Raw genomic sequence first — 23789 nt, 5'->3', positions numbered from 1 at the left:
ACCTGGATTTCTTGGGGGTGGAACCACAGATGGCGTCCAGCTAGGGATTCTTCAAAGGAAAGGAAAGGTGAAGCCCTGGGTCCCCAAGACAGATACAACTTGGCGTTAGGGAACTGGAAGGTGACTGCTATTGTTAACTGCCATAGAGCCACCTTCACCTCATAGCAACCTTCAGGACAATGGAACACAGTGTTGCCTGTGCCAGCATCTCCTTCACGATGGTCAGCGTGTTTGAGATCACTATGGGCTGCTATCGCCCTGACGGTGTCCTACACCCAACCCCATAGCCTCCTCTAGCAACTGCCCCCTCCTGAAGACCCGCTCCAAGCAAGCAAGTCAGGGAAGGCTCCATTGTGATGCATAAGGTTTCATTGGATCGTTGTATGTTGAGAGAGGGAGGCCTTTCATCCCAGTCTGTCTGTGTCTGGAACCAACCAACCAGACGTCAGAGTGCATCTCGACTCCTGGTGACGTCACGTGTATCCGAATCGCCGATCTTTTGCTTAGCAGCTGAGGGTGTTAACGGTTAAACCACTCAGGAGCTCCCTTAATCGGAAGCCACACTGACAGAGTGACAGAGAGGTGGTGTGCTGGGAGCAGGCGATCCGACGGTTCCTTGGTGATGTGGGAAGCAGAGTGTCTTTGAACCTGGAGGGAACAGCCTCGGGAAGAGCCAACCAGCATTTAGCCAAGATGCAGGGCAGGGAGCAGTGAAAAGAGATCGCAGAGGAAGCCAAAACACCAAAGTCAAGCAGAGATCACCAAGGACACTGGATTGGAGTGGAGCATCATCCGGACAAGGGCTCAGAGCCCTGGGAACTGGTATCCCCCTGAGGGGGAACCAGAAACCACTCACAGGCAGGAGAGTCAAATCCAGCGTCCAACCAGTCACTGAATAGCAGGGCCAAGAAACTCGGCTGGTAGTCCTGGGAAAGAACTTGAACCAGGAGGCAGGGCCAAGCTGACTCAGAGCCAGGGGACAAAAGGAGCGCACAGGAGGCCACTGGGCATCCATCCGGGCCAGAGCTCCAGAAGAGAAGTCCAAGTGGAAGGGAGCGACTGCAGCAACCAATCACCAAGAGCGAGTTGTGCCGGTGCCTCTCTGAGGGCCAGTTCACGGTTTCTCACCTGAAACCGAAAGGAACTCTGGCCCCGACTGGTGGAGACAGCTGGCAGGCCACCAAACCCATTCACGGCTGTTTCCGGGACACACGGTGAGCTGACGCCCAGCCTCCTTCGGATTAGGAAAGGCCTTGAGACTGAGTTCTAACCCAAGCAACCGGAGCCTAAGTGAAGCAAATGACTTCAGACCTGGGCTGTAAAACCTCCTGGGAGCACGGCCCACCCCCCCACCAGCCTGTCCCCTGCCTAGCTGCTGAGAGCGCTGTGAGGAAGAAGGCCGAGGGAGCTGCCATCTGCCAGGCCGCTGAATGCTAAGGAGATCAGAGCCCTGCCTGCCCAGCTCCTGAGCATCTATTCCAGATTGTTCAGAGGAAGGAACCAACTTCCATGTCCTTAAGGTCTGTTTGGGAGAGCGATGGATGTAGCCTGCCCTAAGTAATATTGTGGCCCCGAATGGATTATAGAAAAAATGCCCCCCGGTCACCCCTTTATGTGTGTTGTGTGTCTGAGCACCAATGATACGTTGCAGAGACCGTTTCCCCCGTAGCACGCTGTCCGCTAGCTTCATTGGGCATACTTTGTTTGAAACAAGGAGGTCTTCCTGCCCGTAATCTCCGAAACCGCCATCGAGTCGCTGCCGACTCATAGTGACCCTGTAGGACAGGGTAGAACTGCCCCTGTGAGTTTCCAACAATGATAACCCTTGACAGACTAGAAAGCCCCATCTTTCTCCCATGGAGAGGCTGATGGTTTTGAACTGCTGACCTTGCAGATCATAGCCCAGTGGGTAACCACTAGGCCAAATGGCAGTGAGATCCTCACACCAGAAATCTGCTTACTTCCCCAGACGTGCCCCCACATTAAGCGCTTGACTCTCGGGGGGCGATGACTATTTCTGACAACCCATCCACCTACAAGGTTCAAAGGTTTGCTGCTATTGAGGATTTTCAAGAGGATTAACCTTCATCAGGTGACAGAGGCAGTCCATACACCGAAATCCTCCTCACAAAACAAGGCAGAAAACAACCACCAGTCAGCATCAGTCCCAATCTGCAGGCCTTGCACACCAGGAGTCCCTCCTCCGGCCTTGATGTCCGTGTCTTTTCTGAGTAATTGGGCGCTTTCTCAAAGAGCTTTCACTTACATCAGTACCGGGGAATCCCACAAAACCCCCACATGATTCACCTTCCCAACTGCAGCAGAAGCATTTCTCCCTCCTAGGTCAGCAGCACCCACTGTAAAGTGAGAGGGTACAATCTTTCCCTAGGGCCCTTTGCTGAACTTCACCAAAGCAGGAGGAGGCATCTGGGTGGTCAACTGCAAACACTGTTTACTTACCCCCAACCCAACTGGAGTGATGGAAATTTCCCTGCTCACCTCTCCTCGCGGTAACACCAGGAACCGGGAGCTTCTCGTTCTTCCCACTATTCAGGGTTCATGTCTGCTCATTCACGTACGTGTTAGTTCAGGGAAGAAACGTTTCCTAGCGTGTCTGCTGTGTACCAAGGCTTGTTCTAGGTACTGAGCCTGCAGTAGTGGATGAACTCGCCATTAGCCCGCGACCCTGAGGGATATACAGATTGGTGGAGGTGACAGACAGCAATCAAGTAAACCAGCAAATACAAAGTTACACACTGAAAGGTGCTAAGAAGAAAACAAAGAAGGTGTCGTGATAGAGAAGAATGGAGGGACTCCCTAGACAAGGTGGCTTTGGATAGGCCTCTTTGCAGATGTGACACACCTTCCTGAAGAACATGAAGTGCCCACTCTGAGAAACGGAGGAGGGGAGAAGAGGATGACAGGCGCCGAATGGCCTATGGTAACGTCCTTCAGTGGGGACAGGTGTGGAGAGCAAAGACCGAGGAGAAAGGAGGAGCCCTATTTGCCCTGAGAGTTGTGCTCTCATAAAGACATTTCTATAGCAGTTCAGATGTCTGTGGGAGCTCAGATGAGAACTTTAGGGGGCAGGGAGATGATGTTAATGGTGATGAAATAATATGGGCAGAGCTAGGGAGAATCGTGACCCAGTGTGCACGCTACTGTTGTAACCTGGAGGAATCATGAATGCATGCATATTGTCGGCAAAATCAAGTTTTAAAATAAACCGGTCTTCAAAAAGGAATTGAGTGACAAGATGAGCATTTGGTTAGATGTTGGGTGCCTGGTCCACTTTAAAAGATGGCAGGCAGGCCTTAGGGCAAAGAAACATTTCTAAAACATCTTCAAACGAAATGGAGTAGCCCAGAGTATGGCATGTGCCAAAATGGCCTCTTTGCATAAGCTCCAAAGAAATGTTCTTCTCCAGAGGAGAGGGAGTGATAGAACGGACGCGGCATTAAGGAGTTAGGAGGGAAGGCAAGAGGGAAAGGTTGAGTTTGGGAAGAGCAAGAACAGGGTAAAACGAGAATGAGAGCAGAGGGGAAGCCAAATTCCTTAGAGGCTCTCCTTGAGGGATCAGCCCAGATCACCAGCACATGGCCACAACCAGCCCCAGGCTGACCGACAGTACTAACCCCAGGCCAGCTGCCGATGAGTGGCACATGTGCTTTTTGAGAGGAGAGCTTGTTTCCAGAAATCAGCAACGTCCTGTGCTTCCTCTCTATATTTTTATTTCAAAAAAAAATTTTATTGTGAGTTGGGTGAAGGTTTATGGAGCAGATCATTAGTTTGAGAGTTGGCCATTCATACACATTTTGTTCTATCTCATCCATTGCAATCCGCTCGATGGAACATCACATCCCACTTCCTCTCTGTGCTGCCTGTTGTCCTTCCTCCTTCGTCCCTAACCCTGCTGGCCTTTGTTCCTGGGTAAATGCTACCCTTGTGGTCTCAAATGGCGGGCTACTCGAAGGTGTGCGTATCTCAGTAGTGTTTTGGTTCCTCTTTTAGACCTGTTGATTAGCTGAACACTAAGCCACGAGAATGAGATCATTTCCAAACTTGAAGGGTAACTGAAAGATCAGGTTCCTCCAGTTTTTATCTGGCCAGTAAACCGGGTCTCTTTTGTGATTTTGAGTTTTGGCCCACATTCTTCTCCTACCCTCTCCAGGACCTTCTAACACAGTAGTTCTCAACCTTTCTTATGCCACGACCCTGTAATACAGTTCATGTTGAGGTGACCACCCCCCAAACCATAAAATTATTTTCGTTGCTACTTTATCACTGTCATTTTGCTAGTTATAAATCGAGCGACCTCTGTGAAAAGGTTGTTCGACCTCTAAAGGGGTCGTGACCCACAGGTTGAGAACCGCTGTTCTAACATGATCCCTTCCAGAGAGTAGATTTGTGTGGTCTAGTACTCCATTAGACTAATTGTTTTCAATGTTCTTCATTCTTTACTACTCCAGAGAAGGGGGAGATCAAGTTATACCTTAGATGGCTGCTCACAAGCTTTGAAGATCCTAGCGGCTACTCACCAAAGCGGCATTGGCTGTATTAACTAGATTATGCCGTTGAACTTGGTGTCCCTCTCAGGTCTAGCAACTTACTCCCTCAAGGTGCCTGGTTCTAAGAAGCTTTCATGGCTTTGCTCCCTGTTCACGCCACCACCACACTCATGGATAGGGTTAACATAATATTTGTACATGGATATTTACCTTTGCTGAAGCATATCCACGAATGTAGTTGACATTTGACAATATTGATCTTACTGCCGTTGACTAATTTCACTCAGCATAATGCCCCCCAGAGTCAGCCACATTGAGGTCTCACCAAGCTTTTACCCAGGGAAGGGTTACTGATGGGTTCCCACACGGTTCTGGGCATTTGAGGGGTCTTAAGCTGTCCAATAGAGTATTTCATGGGTATATGAAGTGAAGGAACTTGAACTCTGAACACCAGAATGCAGAAGTAACGGGTGGAGGACAAGGTCTATGAAACTGAGGGGCCCAGTGGGGAATGCAGGCAGATGGTTTCCAAAGTTGTAAAGGTACAATGTGAACGGGTAAGGTCGGGAGGTAGACGCGGGTCCAGCGTCATGGAAGAGGCTGGCAGTGTTAAATAAACACTTGCAGAAAAGGCACTGAGGGCTTCGGCACACCTCAGGGATAGTCATGAAGGGGTAGGCAAGATGGTGTTGAAAAAATTGTCCATTAAGAAACCAACTAACCTTTGTTGTGCTGGGTTGTTTGTTTTTTATTAAATAAAAGTCAATGATTTGGGGGGAAAACAAAGTACATTCATTGTATGGTTTGTGTATGAAAGAGATTCTCTCAAAGGGAGATTGACTGTCAAGAGCAAATTTTACATAAATTGCCTTAAGACGAAGGCAGTGGTTCTTAAAGTCTGAATTTAGCTTGAGGCTCCAATAGCAGGTCCCATTCATTCCATAGGCCCTGTGTAAGGCTCAGAAACCTGTATTTTAAATTGACACAGATGAGCTTCTGGTAAACTTGAAGACTCATTGTCAGAGAATGTTCAGAGTAAATGAAACAAGGTGTTCAACATGCTGAGCCCCTTTCTACCAGCACCGGCCATTGTAATCCACAGAGAAGGTTTGCACAGACAGAACACTGAGTGGCTGTCTGCGCGAAGCTTAAATTCCATTGCCATTGCTGAGAATCAAGAGTCACAAACACATCAGGCCTTGTTACAAAAGGGGCAAGTGTCCTTCTTCATTTCAAAATGGAAAAAAAAATGCTAGTACTTCCAAGGTATTTTGTAAATGGGCAGCTTTCCTACCCTGTAGTTACTACCAAGTGACAATGGAGACTAGAACGCGGTGTCAACAACACAACTCTAAAAAAGTTGTTGTTGATGAAAAACCTGTGAAGGTGTGAGGTTGTTTGATGCAATTTACGGCACACTGTACAATCAGTTATTTTGGGCAATGAAGTAAATAACTGCCTAGAATTAAAGCACGAGGAAGAAATTTTCGGCGAGAATGGCAAGAAAATGCCTTTCTTGAACAAACTGGTGATTTGCATCTACTTCCCTCCAGTGTTTATTAGCGTTTGAAAAACAGCAGCAGCGTCCAAAGTCTCTTAAGATCATGTTTTTAATGGACAATGGGAGCGTTTAGCAAACATTCGTGGATTAAATCTGTGAATGGCATGATTTTCTTTTGAGGTAAACTTCTCGTAAGTTCAATTCCGTGTCATTGAGTGCATCCACAGCGCTGTGCAATCACCAACTCCGTGTCGTCCCAAATGCTCCTCGCCTCCAAACTCCTTACCGTGAAGCCACTGCTCTAACAGCCCACATTCTCATAAACAAAGTGCAGCGATGCAAGAATGTGGACAATTCTTTGGATTTTCGTTGGATTCCTTCATACGTGATCTACGTGATCCAAACTGATGCTGTATCATTTTCAACTAAAGGTGCCCTTCAAAGATGTAGCAGGGCCTTGAGTGAGCATGAAACATGAACAGACTAACTCTTGCTTGATGGATCCCATAGTGCTCTATTGGGGACGGGGGAACACACGTAGTAGGCTCTCCCATACTTGTGTTGAATGAATTTGGACGTTCTATCAGCCAAAATGTCTGAAAAAGGCAAAGTCATTCTATATAAAGTTGCTGAATCTCCCAGATAATATAGCTGGGCTTTCCTTCAGAAGAGCAGTTCAAAAGGCTTATCAATTTTCTCAAATAACTTTGTAAAATCCTAATACACAAGGGCAGGCTGATAAAAATCATGAAGCCTCTGGGTAACGGGGTCTCTGGTGAACACTCCCTCATCCACAGGGCTAAGGAGGCTGGTAACTGATCTTCATTATAGCAAGAGGCTGGCCCCTGGTGGTGGCGAAGCAGATAGACTTGTATTCGCTCTCCCATCCCAGCGCTGTAATTTTCAGACCTTGGTACTAGGTTAAGAATGTTGGGGTGCTTTTTAAAAAAATCATTTTATTGGGGACTCGTACAATTCTTATCACAATCCATACATACATCCTTTGTGTCAAGACCATTTGTACATTGTTGCCATCATTTTCAAAACATTTGCTTTCTACTTGAGACCTTAATATAGCTCATTTTTCTCCTTCTCCCCTCCCTCATGAACCTATGATCTTATAAATTATTATTATATTGTCATATCTTACACTGTCCAACGTCTCCCTTCACCCACTTTTCTGTTGTCCATCCCCCCAGGGAGGAGGTTATATGTAGATCCTTGTAATCGGTTCCCCCTTTCTACCCCACCTTCCCTCCATCCTCCCGGTATTGCCACTCTCACCACTGGTCCTGAAGGGATCATCTGTCCTGGATTCCCTGTGTTTCTGGTTCCTATCTGTACCAATGTATTTCCTCTGGTCTAGCCAGATTTGTAAAGTAGAATTAGGATCATGACATTGGGGGGGAGGAAGCATTTAAGAACTAGAGGAAAGTTGTATGTTTCATCATTGCTACACTGCACCCTGACTGGCTCATCTCCTCCCAGCGACCCTTCCATAAGGGGGTGCCCAGATGCCTACAGATGGGCTTTAGGCCTCCACACTGCACTCACCCTCATTTACAATGATAGGATTTTTTTATTCATTGATGCCTGATACCTGATCCCTTCGACATCTCGTAGTCACACAGGCTGCTGTGCTTCTTCCATGTGAGCTTTGTTGCTTCTGAGCTAGATGGCCACTTGTTTATCTTCAAGCTTTTAAGACGCTATCTTTTTATAACCAGGCACCGTCAGCTTTCTTCACCACATTTGCTTATGCACCCATTTGTCTTCATTGTCTTCAGTGATCATATCAGGAAGGTGGGCACCCACTGATATGATATTTTGTTCTTTCAAGTCTGATACCTGGTCCCTTCTACACCTCGTGGTCACACAGGCTGATGTGCTTCTTCCATGTGGGCTTTGATGCTTCTGAGCTAGATGGATGCTTGTTTACCTTCAAGCCTTTAAGACCTCAGACGCTAGATCTTTTGATAGCTGGCGGGCCAGGATGTGTTGCTCTCTTCCTCGCCATTCATTTGCTCCCGTGTGCTCTCATCAGACATGGCCCTCTCCCGGAGCTGCAGCTTCAGTGCCGTCCTCTAAAGTAAACTCTTCTGCGGGGAGAGGCAGTTGTCCATGTAGCTGGTATGGGGGCTGAGCCCTCAGGCCCCTCCACTGGCTCCTCTTCTCCATGGCGGGTTTTTTTTTTTGTTTTTGTTCACTGTAGTCTCAGGGAAATATTTCTTATTTAAAGAGATAACACGTACACAGACATACAACTAAACTCAAGCCAGATTTTAAGACACAACTCTTCCAAGTTAACACCTGGACAAGATGGATTGGCACAGGCCTGGGCGGTGCTTCAGTCTCTTGTACCTAGGGACACTGTGAGTTGGAACTGACTAATGGCACCTAACAGTAACAGTAAAATACGGAGGCAGACGTGTAAGTTAGGATTTAATGACATATCACAGGAGAGAGAATCAGAACACAAGCAGCAGCTTGGCGCCCAATGACTAACCATCTGAACACACTTCCTCCAGGCTTCAAACAGCTCTGGAGCTTCTCTAAGAGAAAGCAACCACAAGGGTGACCTGGGGAGGAAGCTCGAGTAGCACTTCATTTTAAGCAGGAGTAATGATAAAGTAACAGAGAAGACACAACTCTCGCTAGGCCCTTGCTCACTGATGGGTCAATTAAAGAAAAAATAAAGGTACTTTAGATCGATTGCTTCCCCTTGCGAAGGGAAGAATATCATGATTTCCGGTAAATAAGGCTGTCTGTATAAAACTCCGGGCCCACACTGTTTATTTCTGGACACTGGCTACAAGAGAGTTTTAGAAGCCTAGAACAGAACAGATAGCCGCACAGTCTAATCTGGAAATCATCTGTTCTGAAACTGCTTCAATTAGCTTTGGCCTTAAAACAAGCAACAATGCTGTGTTCAGCTGATTTTTTTTTTTACCACCAGAAGAGATGCGTGAAAAGGTAAGAATAGGGCAACAAGTGTATAGGTGTGCTTTACACAATTGATCTATGTATTATGAGCCCCAAAAAAGAGAAAAGGTAAGACTAAAAATACACTAGAGGATAATTAATTTATGAGTGAATGACCGCAATTTAGCATCCAAACTACTAGAATGCTACTTTAAGTATTCCAAAATTCTGAACTCTAAAAATTTCACCTTTCCCCCCCAGATTTCTTCTTAAGAGTTTCAATGTAACTTTGTTCTTTCTTTTTAAATTTTTGGTAATTTTGTTCTTCAACAAATTTCTGAACATATTCACTAGATGGTTATTAAATGTTTTATTTAAAGATTTTAAAGTAAAAAAAATGCAAATACAGATTACAATATGATAACCAAGGCAGTATTGTACATTACGAAACAAAAACAAACTTAAACATGAAAATGTACCGGTATGGAACAAGCACAACACCTGGTATCGACTCCAGGCTGTGTATACATAAAATGTTCTGACCACAGATATCATGCTTATGCAAAATACACCCAAATTCTAGCCATTCTGACCATCATCACACTGCCTTACTCCCCTCGTAGTCTTTTGTGAGAACATCTACTAGAATATACAGAGAGTTGTCATGGCACTTAAAGATTGCAAAAACAGAAGACAAAAGACAACGAACATTATTTGTAATGTAATTCTGTATAAAATACACACATTAAATCTTATTAGTTAAAAAAAAAATCAGAAAACAAAAATCCAACCTGAAGAATGGTTTAAAACCTCATCATAGAAAAATGTTCATCATGGGTAACATTAGATCATCAGTAGAAAACTGATTTTTTTCCTTTTTTTTGAGAAGATTATTAACTTAAAGAAGTCATTCATTCAAAATCTGTTTAAAATTGTGGGTAAGATAATAGTAACTCACCACTTCTCCCTCAAAATTTTTTATCACCAATATGCTAATATTTAACCGCAGGCTTAAAAAAAAATTTACAAAGTATTTCTTAAACTGAGGTTAAAAGGCGCATGGCATTTTCATGCGGCCCCATGAAGTGCGCTGTGAGCACAGTCCCAAGGGAACCCTCACAGTGGACAACTCGTGACACCGCCATGCGTGCAGGGAGCAGCAGCCGGGTCATACACGCCCTTCTGACAGGACATGTTTATGATTCATGTTTTACGTTCCAGGTATGAACAGAAACATAGTATACCTCTCAAATGAACATGTAATAATAAATTAACATTTTCCTTTGAAGTTTTCTCGCCTAGTTATTCAAAGAAACGAAAAGATATGGCCAAAAATTGGGGAAATTACATTTCTAACAAAATTTAACTCCCCCAAAAGAAAATTTATTAAATGCTCATCATTTTAAAATCATTCTCAGTTTAAGACTAGATAGCATCCCCTAATTTTAATTTTACTAAGATTGATCAATTGTAAGTTACTTAGATGATCACTCTTGTTTAATCCCTTTTCATTAAAAAAAAAACCACTTAAAATAAAGAACAGAAGGATGCTATATTTGGCATCACTTTAAACAAACTGTTAGATGCTAATATTATTTAAAAAATAACCTAAAGCATTCTGCCCTGAAATGTACTCCACTCTAGTCCATGTGTTACCTACACTTCACAAACGCTCCCTTAAGAGCTGGAACTGTGATGTGTGTGAGCGGATGTGTGTCCTGAACATTAACTTATGTTTATTTTATGACCTTTCTTGGATTTCAATGAAAATCCCACAGACAGGATTCAAAGTATACACAATGTGGCTTGGGGAGGGGGCCAGGGAGAGACAAGTATAGTTAGATATTCTACTTGAAAGATAATTTACATTCTTGAATATTAAATTACAGGAAAAAATATTGTTCTGCCTCCACGGAATAAATGAATGCTTTTAAAAGCTTGGTAGCAAGTGGCTCATTATTTAAGTCAAGTCAGGTAGAGCAGCGAAATTTATTCTCCAATAAGAAATAAATAGTACCATTAACTTTTTTTGCATCTGTTTTAAATTTATATTTTGTTCCTTTCCATATACTGAGACACTGCCAATCAGCTGCATCCTGAGACCTGTGAGCTACACATTGTCAACTTTCCACTTAGTTCTGCTAAAGGAACATGCTCAGAACTACTCCCTTAGCATACTTTAAAAAAAAAAAATCACTCTTGCCAGCGTCTGAAAAAGAGTTAAGGATCTGATTCTTATTACAGTGTGTCTAGTCATTACCCTAGGAGAATCTGTGTTCTCCAGGCCTATGCCAGCAACACTTCTTATGATCAATTTAACAATTGGTTGCCTTAAGATCAATCACTTAATTACCAAGGGCAATGACACATTTCCAGCTGAAGCTTTAAACATAGAGAAAATAATAGGTAACATAAAAAGAAGTGTCTTCTGAATTAATCGTTTATGCCACATTTAAACACTTAATGACAGAAATTGCCGGAGGCCTGATATAATCCCACTACGTGACTCAATGCAATAGACACTCTTTCACAGCAGTGGCCAGGATGGCCTGAAGCAACCGAGAGAGCTTCACAATTCTGAAGCAGGCCACTAAAGAACTAGTACAACTGAGTTTTGTTCTTGCTGATTGTCTGGAAACTAGCGTTTCTCTCCTCCTCTGTTTGTAGTTAAACTTAGATGTAGTAATTGCCCCTGATAGTCAATAAGAAAGATACTCAGTGCTGTTTCATGGGTGGCAAATGTAAGATGGTTAGTTTTTAAACCTCTATCACTGTATTCAAGCTGGTAACATGTTTATCCATGCATTAAAAGGCATCACAAGCAAAATGCATAGTTGGCAAATGAGGATCAGACACATTCTTCTGCAGACATCAAGAGAGGATTGATATACTCAAAACCTTCAAATTCGGACTGGTCAATCTTCCTCACAATGTCACTGTGGAAAGAAAAATAGTAAATTAATTTTCATAGTCACAACTGCTTCAGCCTTTTACTTAAATGATAAACTAAGATTAAACAACAAACAAGAAGGCTAATCATATTTTAAATTATGAGGGAAATACTGCAAGTTCTTAGGTTAGTCTCAAAATACTTTCTAAAGGAATCAAGAATAAAATGTACTATAAGTTAAAAAAAGACAATATCACAAGCAAGCTTTGGAAATTAAAAAGACACAGGTTGTCAACATCCCACTTAACCTTAACTTTTGACCTGAACAATATTCTTAATGGTAAGTGAGCACCCAGGTCTGAATTAGCATTCAATTTAGTAGTCACCTCCACAGCCAGATGGAAGATGGTGAAGAGAAGGCCCAGAAGTTAGCAAAAGGAAAAGGCAATAGGAACAAGAACACTGAGAGACCTGGAATAAGGAAACACCACAGGGAGAAACAGGTCACAGGAAGTGGAGAAGCTAGCATTCGGTTACAAGGGGTTCCTAGTTTAATAAAAAATAAATGTTGAGATGTACCCAATATTTTACTACTTAGACATGTGCCATACTGCAGAGCACATAGTTATAGGGGATATAGACTCTACCTTTAAAAAGAGAAAAGGTAAGTCATAAACTATAATAGAAAGCACTACATGCTAAATTTCATTAAGGCCAAATAAGCTTTGTTCTAACCACAGCTCTAAAGAAAGGAGTAATTTTCAGGTTGAGACGGCAAAGAAACCAGCATTTAGTCCACATTTTCTAGAGGATTATGAAAGTTTATGGTAGGTCTGGGGAAATGCAATGTCATGCACTGAACTATGCCACATCCCTTGAAAATGTCTCAACTTGATTCCCAGTATTGTGGTTGTCCTCAATTTTGTGATAAAAAATAGTCTCCATTTTGTGATATGCTGTAAATCCTGACCTCCTAGTTAATACTATGGAATTGGGTTATGCTTGTTATGTCATGAGGAAGGAACAGGATGGGATGCAACATTTACTCAAGTTCTAGCCCTGATAGGATGTAAGGAGAGTTTCCCTGTGGTGCGGCCGGATCACCTCTTATCTCACAGGCAAAGTCAGGAACAAAGCCCACCAAAAAAGGAGTAGGAGAGCACAAGCTTTAGACCTGGGGTCCCTGTGCAGGGAACCTCCTAGACCCAGGACACACAGAGAGAGAAAGCTTCAGAACTAAAGATGGTGAGATGGAGAATAGACACAGACAGCAGCAGAGGGAGCAAAATGAGAGGAACAGCAGGAGATGGTGTGGTAGACTTCCAACCGATGAGCAAGAAAGCTGAGCACCTTTGGGCAGGTAGCCTGCTGGCAGAGCAAGATGCCTCCAGGAACATGGGAGAGCCAGGATCTTGGCACAAGTGAGCCAAGTACCTTTTGGGGAAGGCTCACTAGCAAAGTGGAGCCGCTTCGAGCACTCATGGATAGAGCTGTAAAGCTCAGTGGCACGTGCTTGAATAGGGCAGTGGCTGGGCTGGCCCAAGAAACAGGAGGGGCTGAGAGACAAAGGCACCAGGAAGCAGAAGCTGAACAGACAACATGAAAAGTAGACCTCCTTCCTTCTCAAAGGGTAGGGCCATCAACTCTGGGGTTTGAAAAGATTGAGCTACAGCCTAACAGCTTTCAAAGAGTCCGATCTTCACCAACTTGGTTCTGGAATGTGGGGCTGCTCTTCACAAGTGCCAATGCCCAAAGCTGAAGGGAGAGGATTGCCCAGCCCAAGGGGCAGAAGAACAGAATGTGTCAGGGTCAAGGAAGTGGGTCATCACTTAATTGGACTATGAAAATTGAGTTGCCCAAAGCTGAGTTGTCAATCGAGTAGGTCTGGAAGACAGAAGTGAAGCCCAAGGCTGAGAGGCCTCCATCCAGAATCCAATGGCCAGCACTCAGCTACTTTTAGGCCTTAAGAGCTAATGCAAATGGTTCTACTAGGCTTTGGACATGCCTAATACCCATTAACCCTTCTTTCCTTCTAACTTTCCCCAAGTGTAATGGCAATGTCTACCTTGTGCTTTCTCTACATTGCACTTTAGAGATGGGAGACAACTTGTAATCCAGATTTCACAGGCTCACGGCTAGAGAAGGATTTTGCCCCAAGATGAAATACATCCATATTTGATATAGATGATTCAGAAGATGACATGTTGGAATTGAAGGAGATTTAAGATGTGGTAAATATGTTTTGCATGTGGAAAGGAAAAGCATTTTGTGTGTGTGTGGGGTGGGGGGGCAGTAGAATGTCATCGGTTGAACTGTGCTCCCTAAAAATATGTATCAGACCTGATGCCAGGGGCTTAAGTGGAGAGCAAATGTTTTGAGAATGATGAGGGCAATTAATGTACAAATGTGCTTTACACAACTGATGTATGGATTTTGATAAGAGTTGTATGAGCCCCTAATAAAATGATAGCACACACACACACACAAAAGGAAAGAAAATATGTATCAGTTTGGCTCAGCCTTGATTCCCAGTTTGACATCACAGTCCTCCATTTTATAATCTGACATAATTAGATTATATCCAGTTTGTGACGTATTGTACATCCTGACAGAACTAAGGCCACCAAAAAAACAAACCCAATGCCATTGAGTCATTCCAATTCACAGCAACACTACATAGGGCTTCTCAGACTGTACAGCTTTACTTGAGCAGCAGCCTCAGGTTTCTCCTACAGAGCAACTGATGGATTTGAACTGCTGACTTTGTGGTTAGCAGCCTAGCCCACAGTGCCACCAGGACTCTTTAATGAGGGAGGATTAGGTTATATTAATAAGCATTAGGTTACATGTTACATTAGGGAGGCAGGATTGGTATGGGATGGGTCCCAGCCCTGTTGAAGGGGAGTTTCCTGTGGTCAGGCTTGCCACGCCTGTTATGCTACAAGAGACCAAGTGAGGAAAAGGAGGGAACAATTGCCACCAAGAAAGAAGAACCATGAACAGCCTTTTGGACCCAGGGTCTGTGCTAAGAACCACCTAGACCTACAGGAAGGCTGATGTCAAGACACGTGCAAACTTCCAAGGAACACCAAGCCCACAGATGGTGAAGGGAAGACAGACCTTTCTCCAGAGTGGACAGAGAATGCCTCCCCTGGAGCCAGGATGCTGAATTCACACGTCTAGTCTTCTGTGAGAGCCTGACTTTGTTTGTGAGAGCCAGTCACTTCTGCTATTTCTGTTACAGCAGCACTGGATAACACATACAGTGCTGTAATTTATTAGAGTTGACACACAGGATTAGAAGGTTGTTAAGTGGAAAATAATATTGGACAGGTAGGTAATGGTGAAATCAAAGAAGCCAGGAATATTTACATGATTCCAACTCAATCCCTTAGATTGCATTTCAGGTGACTCTGAGAGATGAGGAAGTGATGGAGGAAAACAGGGGACACAGCAGGAGCAAAGGTAACACCAGCGAGCTATCAGGAAACCTGAGTACCGGAGGCTGATGAGAAGCAGTGCTTGTGTCAGAGTACAGTGAGACTTGGCTTGAGTGCCAGTCCAGACGATAGATTTTGTCTGACTGGCAATGTAGGAGTTAGTGCAGGTTTCTGGTTAAAGGAGCTACAGAAGTTAAGTTTTATTTCTGATATGTGCCAAATAGGCTGCAAAGAGGATTGACGGAGATCAATTAGGACTTTGGTATTGTATTCTAGGGATTTACGACAGTTACATGGCAGTAGATGAAAAGAAATAGATGAAAAATGATAAGGAATTTACTGAGAGCAATATCAGGAGAAGATTACAAAAGATCATTACTTTGACTTTAGAAATACAGTGCGTGAGGTGCTTGTTTGACAAATGGGGGAGATGTTAAGCAAGCAGGTGGAACTGCATTGTGGGATAGTGACCAGGACGGGGGCTCTGTGCTTTAGAAACTATCTCTCACTGACTCTTCACAGCAACCTTTCAAGGTAGGAAATATAAAAATAGGACCAAAGAAGCTATGCATTTGACACCAGCATTTATCCAGTTAAGAAGTAGAGTTGGGATTCAAAGTCCTAATTTTGATTAAACCCAGTGCCCTTTCCAATACCAGGAACCCAGATGACACAGTGGTTAGTGGGTTCTGCTGGTAACCAAAGATGTGGTGGTCTATTTCCATAAAGATTACAACCTTGGAGACTATATGGGGTGTGGGGAACAGAAGGATTTCTCTTAAGTTGTCTCCCCAAAATATGTACCAAACTTAGCTGCTTAAGAGTGACTGTACAATAGATCAGCGAGAGTAGGTCAGAGGTTATTCTCCTTAACATTGGCCATCTGTAGTGGCTAGACTATTAGTCTGACTCACCCTGAATAAGACCCACTCCCTTCTGATAAGGATAATGGATACCAGAGAGGGCAAACCCGCCCAAGGGTGACCAAGGTTAGTTAGCCATTATCAGTTGTCTAGATCAAGCAGACACCACTGTCTATTCCACAACCAATGTGGGCACACCCCTAGGTGATTCCTCTCCTATTGATTGTATTGCCTATGTTAATATCCCTCCTGGTGACTGAGGTTATTGTCCACTATCAGGGAACTTGCATGCCTCCCAGACTAGTAATTGTCTGTTTTATTATGTGAGGAGACACTAGAGTGATCAAACTTGTTCTAGAATGAATTGTATTGCCCCTTTCTGTGATGTATGACTCTATGATGCGTGGTTAGCAATAAATAAGGAGGCTCCCTGGTTCTCGGGAGGGTGGCTGGCCAGAAGGGTGGCTGGAGAAGGTGACTAAGGAAGACGAAGCAGCGGTTTCTTCTCTGATGGCTAAGCCCCCTCCACGAGGACCATCAAGCCGGGCTGAGGTGAGATATGCTACCATGAATTGCGTCTGACTCCATTACTTGACTCTATCCTTTAACTCTCATGCTCTCTATGACTTTACTATAATCTCTAATTATCGCTGTACAATTGCGCCTACCAAACCTGTGATGTTTTGTGGGGTTCCCTCTTACCCTTAACCCCACAATGGGGCAGTGCTTATGTCATACAGGGTAGTGATAAGTCAAAATCAATTTGACAGTAATAATTTTGGTTTGGTTTTCAAAATGCCATATATTAGATATGGTACCTATCTCTCTCCTCTACTAGACAGTAAGATTTTTGTAATATTGGCATGTCCAGTACCCAGCATAGTACCTTTGGCTCAATAACAATTTGCTGGTTAAGACAGTATGTACACTATGGGACTGGCCAAAATCGCCAAGGTACAGAATGCACATCAGAGAGAGAAAGCTGTCATGAACAAAACCAAGGAGCATCCTGGTCTCAAAGAGATGGAGAGAAAAAGATCACAATCACAAAGGTCAGGCAGACCCACAGACAGCAAAGCCCCAAGTACCAAATGCATTACTGACACCGAGGGAGATGAGAATAACAAAAGTGTTTCTAAATCCAGACCTTAGGAAGTCCATTCACTAGTCAAAATTTAATAAGTAGATTGAACTTTAAGGAGTAAAAGTGCTGGGAGTAAGAAAATAAGCTAATCTAAGGGACCCCTCTATAAGAGTTTGCCAGATGTGTTGCTGCTATTTATAGGTGACAACTCACAGCAATCCTGTGTACAAAGTACAAAACACTGCCCAGTCCTGTGCCATCTGTAAAGCCACTGTGTTCAAGCCCACTGTTGTAGCCACTGTCAATGTCATTGAGGGTTTCTGCAAACAAGGTTGTGTCATCTGCGTACAGAACATTGTTCTTGATGCTGTTGTTGAGGATGTTTTGTTTTCCTTCCTAATGTCTAGCATATAAACTGAGTAAGTGTGGTAAAAAGATACAGCCCTAAAACACCTGTCCAGATTTAAACCCTGCAGTAGCCCCTTGTTCCGGTCAAGAGACTGCTGCTTGGTCTCCACAGCTTCTGTGTAAGCACAAATGACGTGTTCTAGAATTCTTATTTTTCACAATGTTATTCATAATTTATTATGATTCACATAAGTAAATACCTTTCTCACATTCTCTTTCATCCAAGATCCATCTGACATCCAAATGATATCCCTCATGCCATGTTGCCAAACGAATCTGGCTTGAATTTCTGACAGCTCACTGTGGATGTATGGGTGCAACCCCCTACCCTTTTTTTTAAAGATCATTTTATTGGCGCTCCTATAACAATCCATACATCAATTGTATCAAGCATATTTGTACATATGTTGCCATCACCATTTTCTAAACATTTACTTTCTATTTGAGCACTTGGTATCAGCTCCTCTTTTTCTTACAACCCGCCCACCCCCCATGACCCCTTGATAAATGATTATTTTTTTCATATCTTATACCAATCACTGTCTCCCTTCCCCCAGTTTCTGTTGTTGTTCCCCCTGGGGTGTATTTGTGTGTGGTTATGTGTCAATCACTGTAATCGGTTTCCCCTTTCCTCCCCCCCCAACCTTCCGCCTACCCTCCTGGTCTCGCTACTCCCATTTCTGTTCCTGAGGGGTTTAGCTGACCTGGATTCTGTGTGTCATGAACTTTTATATGTACCAGTGTACATGATCTGGTCTAGCCAGAACTGAAAGGCAGGATTGGGGGTAATGATAGTGGGGTAGGGGGTGGTGAGGAACCTCAAGGAACCAGAGGAATATTGTGTTTCAACGGAGCTGTACTGCACTCTGGTTGACTCATCCCTTCCGGCGACCCTTCTGTGAGGGGATGTCCCATTGTCTACTGATGGGTTTTGGGTCTCTGCTCTGGCACCCTCATTATTCTCAATATATTTTTTGTTTGTTGGTTTTGAGTCTTCTGATGCCTGTTACCTGATCCCATCAACACCTCATGATTGCACAGGCAGGTATGATTCTTTCATGTTGGCTTGTTGCTTCTCTGCTAGATGGCCACTTGTTTAACCTCAAGCCTTTATGAGCCCAGATGCTATATCTTTTGATAGCCGGACACCATCAGCTTTCTTCACCACATTTGCTTGTGCATCCATTTTGTCTTCAGCAATCATGATGGGAGGGTGAGCATCACAGAATGCCAGGTTGTTACAACAAAGTGGTCTCGGGTTGAGGCAAGGCTTGAATAGAGACTCAAAGTCCATCCACTTAATGTATTGCCATATAAATATATGTACATAGGCCAATACCTCTATTTTTATGAATTAATATATTTACATATATACACACCTATGCTTATACCTCTATCCATAGCTTTGCTTCGTAGATCTTTCCTGTTTCCTTTTACCTTCCTCCTGTCCCACCGTCACGCTCGCCCTTCTTCTGCCTCTTAGTAATTGCTGTCAACTAGAATGCTGTTGTTCTAACACCCCCAGGATCTCTACGTCCTCCTTGTTGATTTTAATTCCCTAGTTGTTCCCTGCCTCCTCCTCCCCACAAATCCCTCTGGAACCGTGGGTCCCATGCACCCTTTTTGAATTATCTTTAGCAAAATTTTACTTGTGTATGTAACGGATGCTATCAGTAATTTCCACATTTGGTTGGATAACCTCTCTTTGGGATAGGAATAAATAAAGAGCTAGATGAGACTGCCCCTGTAAAGATTTACAGAGACTCTATTTATGGTTCCTATGACTTGTAATCAACTTGATATGGTGGGTTTTCCCAGCTGGTTGACTAAATTTCTTGACACAGATGAATGAGCACTTCCAACGTTAGATTTGTTTGTTGAAACATTACCGTGGGCATTCTGCCAATTCTGAGTCCCTGTTTTTGTTTTGTTTGGCAAATGTCTTCAGTGTAGCTTGGACTTTTCTTCAAATATCATCAGTTCCTAATCAAATGCTACCTCGTGAAAGAGTTGAACACTGACTAGAACATAGATTTCGAAGGGCCTCGAAAATATCAAGTAAAATAAAAGTTGTGTGACAAGATATACAAAGAGCTACAATTAGCAAGCCAAAAGGGAGGAACATGCTTCAGATTCCTCAAGTTCAAACAACTGAAGAAAAGATTCAAATTTCGAGTTGCAATTATGAAGGACTCTATGATCCACCCCTCCCAATTTTTTCTTTTAATTGTTTTTCTTTCCTTTTCACTTTTAAAAAACTTCGCACTGTAAACTAGTTGAAGGTTCAGAGTGGATGAATTTTTCATTCAATAATTCAGACACATTTTGATTCATATCATTGACTGTAGTAATCCCAACAACCTAACATTACACTATTTCCTCCCTGTTTTCATTCTTCCTCCTTTCCTAACCCTTCTAAACTTTGTCAGTGGGTAAACTGAGATCAAATGGGAGAAGGCATGTGGACCTCCTTAATGTTAGCATTCCCCATAAAGGACAAATTGTTTGGTTGAAAACTTAGCCATAGAAGTGAGTTCATTTCTATACAAAAGTGACTAAGGATTATAGTCTTGGGGGGCTCTACCAGTCTCTTAGTCTGACCAGTAAGCCTGGCTTCTGATTTTTAGTTCTGTTCCACATCTTCCTCCATTCCATGCAGACTTTCTAATGTGACGCCTATTAGAGCAGTTAGCAGTGGTAGGCAGGCACCATCTAGTTCTTCTGGTCTCAGGATTGTAGAGGCTAGTGTTTGGGTGGTCTATTAGTCCACTGAACTAATCGATTCCATGAGTCTTTAATTTTCTTCATTCTTCTTTCTTCAACCAAGCAGAGACAAAGAGTTGCATGTTAGATGGCTGTTTACAAGGCTTTAAGACCATAGACCAGTGGTTCTCAACCTGTGGTTTGCGACCCCTTTGGTAGTAGAACGACCCTTTCACAGGAGTCACCTGATTCATAAAAGTAGCAAAATTACAGTTAGGAAGTAGCAACGAAAATAATTTTATGGTTGGGGGGTCACCACAACACTAGGAACTGTATTAAAAGGTCACAGCATTAGGAAGGTTGAGAACCACTTCCACAGACATTATTAATCTAAGTAGGACAAAAAATACTGTCTTCAAAATGGGTGCACAAGCAAATGTGGTGAAGAAAGCAGATGGTGTTCGGCTATCAAAAGATATAGCGTCTGGGGTCTTAAAGGCTTGAAGATAAACAAGCGGCCATCTAGCTCAGAAGCAACAAAGCCTACATGGAAGAAGCACACCAGCCTGTGTGATCATGAGGTGTCAATGGAATTTGGTATCAGGCACCCAAGACCCAGAACAAAATCATACCCAATGTGAATGGGAGTGAGGGGGGAGATCAGGGGCATGGAGTGGAGACCCAATGCCCATTTGTAGACCATTGGCCATTCCCTCACAGAGGGGCCACAGTAAAGAGATGAGCCAGTCAGGGTGCAGTATAGCACCTATGGAACACATGACTTTCCTCTAGTTCTTTGGTGCTTCCTTCACCCCACTATCATGACCTCAATTCTACCTTACAAATTGGATTAGACCAGAACATGAACAGACAAGAGACCGCAACACAGGTAATCCAGGATAGATAAACCCCTCAAGGGCCAACAATGAGAGCAGACATATCGGGCGGATTAGGGGACGGTGGGGGAAGAAAGGGGGAAATAGATCATAGGGACCAACCTAGAACCCCTTCCCAGGGTGATGAATAATGGAAAAGTGGGTGGGGGGCGACAGAGGACAGTGTAAGATATGGAAATAATAATCTATAACTCATCAAGGGTTCGTGAGGGAGGGCAGGTGGGGGAAGGAGGGGGAAGAAATGGGGGAGCTGATATCAGGGACTCAAGTGGGAAGAGAATGCTTTGAAAATGATGATGGCGGCATATGTGCAAATATGCTTGACACACTGGATGAATGCATGGATTGTGATAAGAGACGTAAGAGCCCCAAATAAAAGTATTTAAAAAAAAAGAATATTGTCCTTGTGACTATGTTATGCCAATTTGCCTTGATGTTCTGGGGGCAAAATATTGAACACAGAGAGCATCAAAAAATAAAGAGTAGATAGTCACTATACCAGATATAATATGGATATTGCTTATTTAGTTTCCTTTTACCATTGGCATTCTAATACTTTTTTAAAGCTAAAAATGAAAGAAAAATGAGAAAAAATGTGTTGTCAAGGAGGTGCTAAAATAGATGGACAAAATTAGGATAAAAGAGGCTTGAAGGTAAACAAATAGCCATCTAGCTAACAAAGTCCACATGGAAGCACACCAGCCTGTGTGATCATGAGCTGTCGAAGGTTATCAAGTATCAGGTATCATCAGAACAAAAAAGCATATCATTGTGAATAAGGGGGAGTGCAGGGTGGAGACCCAAAGCACATTTGTAGGCCACTGGACATCCCCTTACAGAGAAGGGTCTCGGGGAGGAGACGAGCCAGTCAGGGTGCAGTGTAGCAACGATGAAACATACAACTTTCCTCTAGTTCTTAAATGCTTCCTCCCCTCCCACTATCATGATCACAATTCTACCTTACAAATCTGACTAGACCAGAGAATGTACACTGGTACAGATAGGAACTGGAAACACAGGGAATCCAGGGTGGATGATCCCTTCAGGACCAGTGGTGCAAGTGGCGATACCGGGAGGGTGGAGGGAAGGTGGGATGGAAAGGGGGAACCGACTACAAGGATCTACATATAAACTCCTCCCTGGGGGATGGACAACAGAAAAGTGGGTGAAGGGAGATGCCAGACAGTGTACGATATGACATAATAATTTATAAATTATCAAGGGTTCATGAGGGAGGGGGAAGTGGGGAGGGAGAGTAAAAATGAGGAGCTGATACTAAGGGCTCAAGTGGAAAGCAAATGTTTTGAGAATGATGAGGGCAAAAAATGTACAAATGTGCTTGACACAATTGATGTATGTATGGATTGTGATAAAAGTTGTATGAGCTCCTAATAAAATGATTTTTAAAAAAAAGAAAGAAAAATGAATTAGATGCCAAGGGCTCAAATAGAAGGTAAATGTTTAGAAAATAATGATGGCAACATATGTACAAATATGCTAGATACAAGTGATGTGTTGACTGTTTTAGGAGTTGTAAGAGCCCCCAATAAAATGGTCTTATATATAAAAAAAAAATTTTGTGAGCATGTTTGTAACAGAAGGAATGAGACTGCAGCATGAGATTGGAGAAGGCAAAGTAGTGAAGTAACTGACAGAAAGACACCCTGAAGGAAATTACAGAAACAAACCTAGGCAGGCAGGAGGAGTGCTCCTTGCACAAGAGGGATAGTTTTCCATGAGTAGGGAGAAGACAACGGCTGCAAAGAGAAAGGGAACTTAGGTATTGTTTATATCTCCACAGGGGAAGAGGGACCGGGCTTAAACCCAGTGCTCCAAGATGTCAATGCAACATGCTGGCATGAAGCAGGGAGCCAGTAGAAAGGTCTGAGGGGCTGGCCCTAATCCCAACTACATGGACAGCCGCCCCTCCCCCCAGAAGAATTTACTTCAGAGGACAGCACTGAAACTACAGCTCAGGGAGAGGGACATGTCTGATCAGAGTACATAGGAGCAAATGATGGGGGAGGAAGAGAGTGGAACACATCCTGGCACATCATTGAACCATTTACAGGCTTTCCTTTTTTTTTGGTTTTTGTCATTGGTGTTTTATTTTCTTTTGTTGCTTTGTTTTGCTCTGTCTTGTTTTTGTGCATGTTATTATCTCTGCAGGTCTATCTAGATAAGATAGGCCGAATAAACAATCTGGAGGAGAAAACAACAGGACCAACGGCTGGCGGGGGGGCGCATGCGAGAAGGGGAGGTGGGGGAAAGAAAGTGGTGTTAACAAACCCAGAGACAAGGGAACAACAGTGATCCAAAATTGGTGACAAGAAGGGTGTAAGTGGTCTGGTAGGGCTTGATCCAGGGCAATGTAACTGAGAGGAATTACTGAAACCCAAATGAAGGCTGAGCATGATAGTGGGACAAGAAGAAAGTAAAAGGAAATAAGAGTTAAGAACTAGGAGGCAATAGGAATTTATAGAGGTCTAAACACAAGGCATATACATATGTAAATATATTTATATATGATGATGAAATAGATATATGTGCATATATTTATAGGTTTAGTATTAA

General features: G+C 43.4%; 1 protein-coding gene across 1 annotated transcript in view; it reads right to left on the bottom strand.

Annotated features, from left to right (window-relative positions):
* Window positions 1-9286: 9286 nt before the first annotated feature.
* PRKCI (protein kinase C iota) overlaps window positions 9287-23789 on the bottom strand; it is an 83417-nt gene continuing 68914 nt past the window's right edge. The window contains exon 18 of the mRNA XM_030887653.2: window positions 9287-11867. Coding sequence (XP_030743513.1) covers window positions 11780-11867 — 88 coding nt within the window. The 3' untranslated portion in view covers window positions 9287-11779. The remainder of the gene's footprint in view (window positions 11868-23789) is intronic.

The sequence above is a fragment of the Echinops telfairi genome, unplaced genomic scaffold (assembly GCF_000313985.2).
Source record: "Echinops telfairi isolate 266 unplaced genomic scaffold, ASM31398v2 ScPeMD7_7420;HRSCAF=8458, whole genome shotgun sequence".
NCBI classification, from domain to species: Eukaryota; Metazoa; Chordata; class Mammalia; order Afrosoricida; family Tenrecidae; genus Echinops; species Echinops telfairi.
This window is presented reverse-complemented; position numbering and strand designations above follow the sequence as displayed.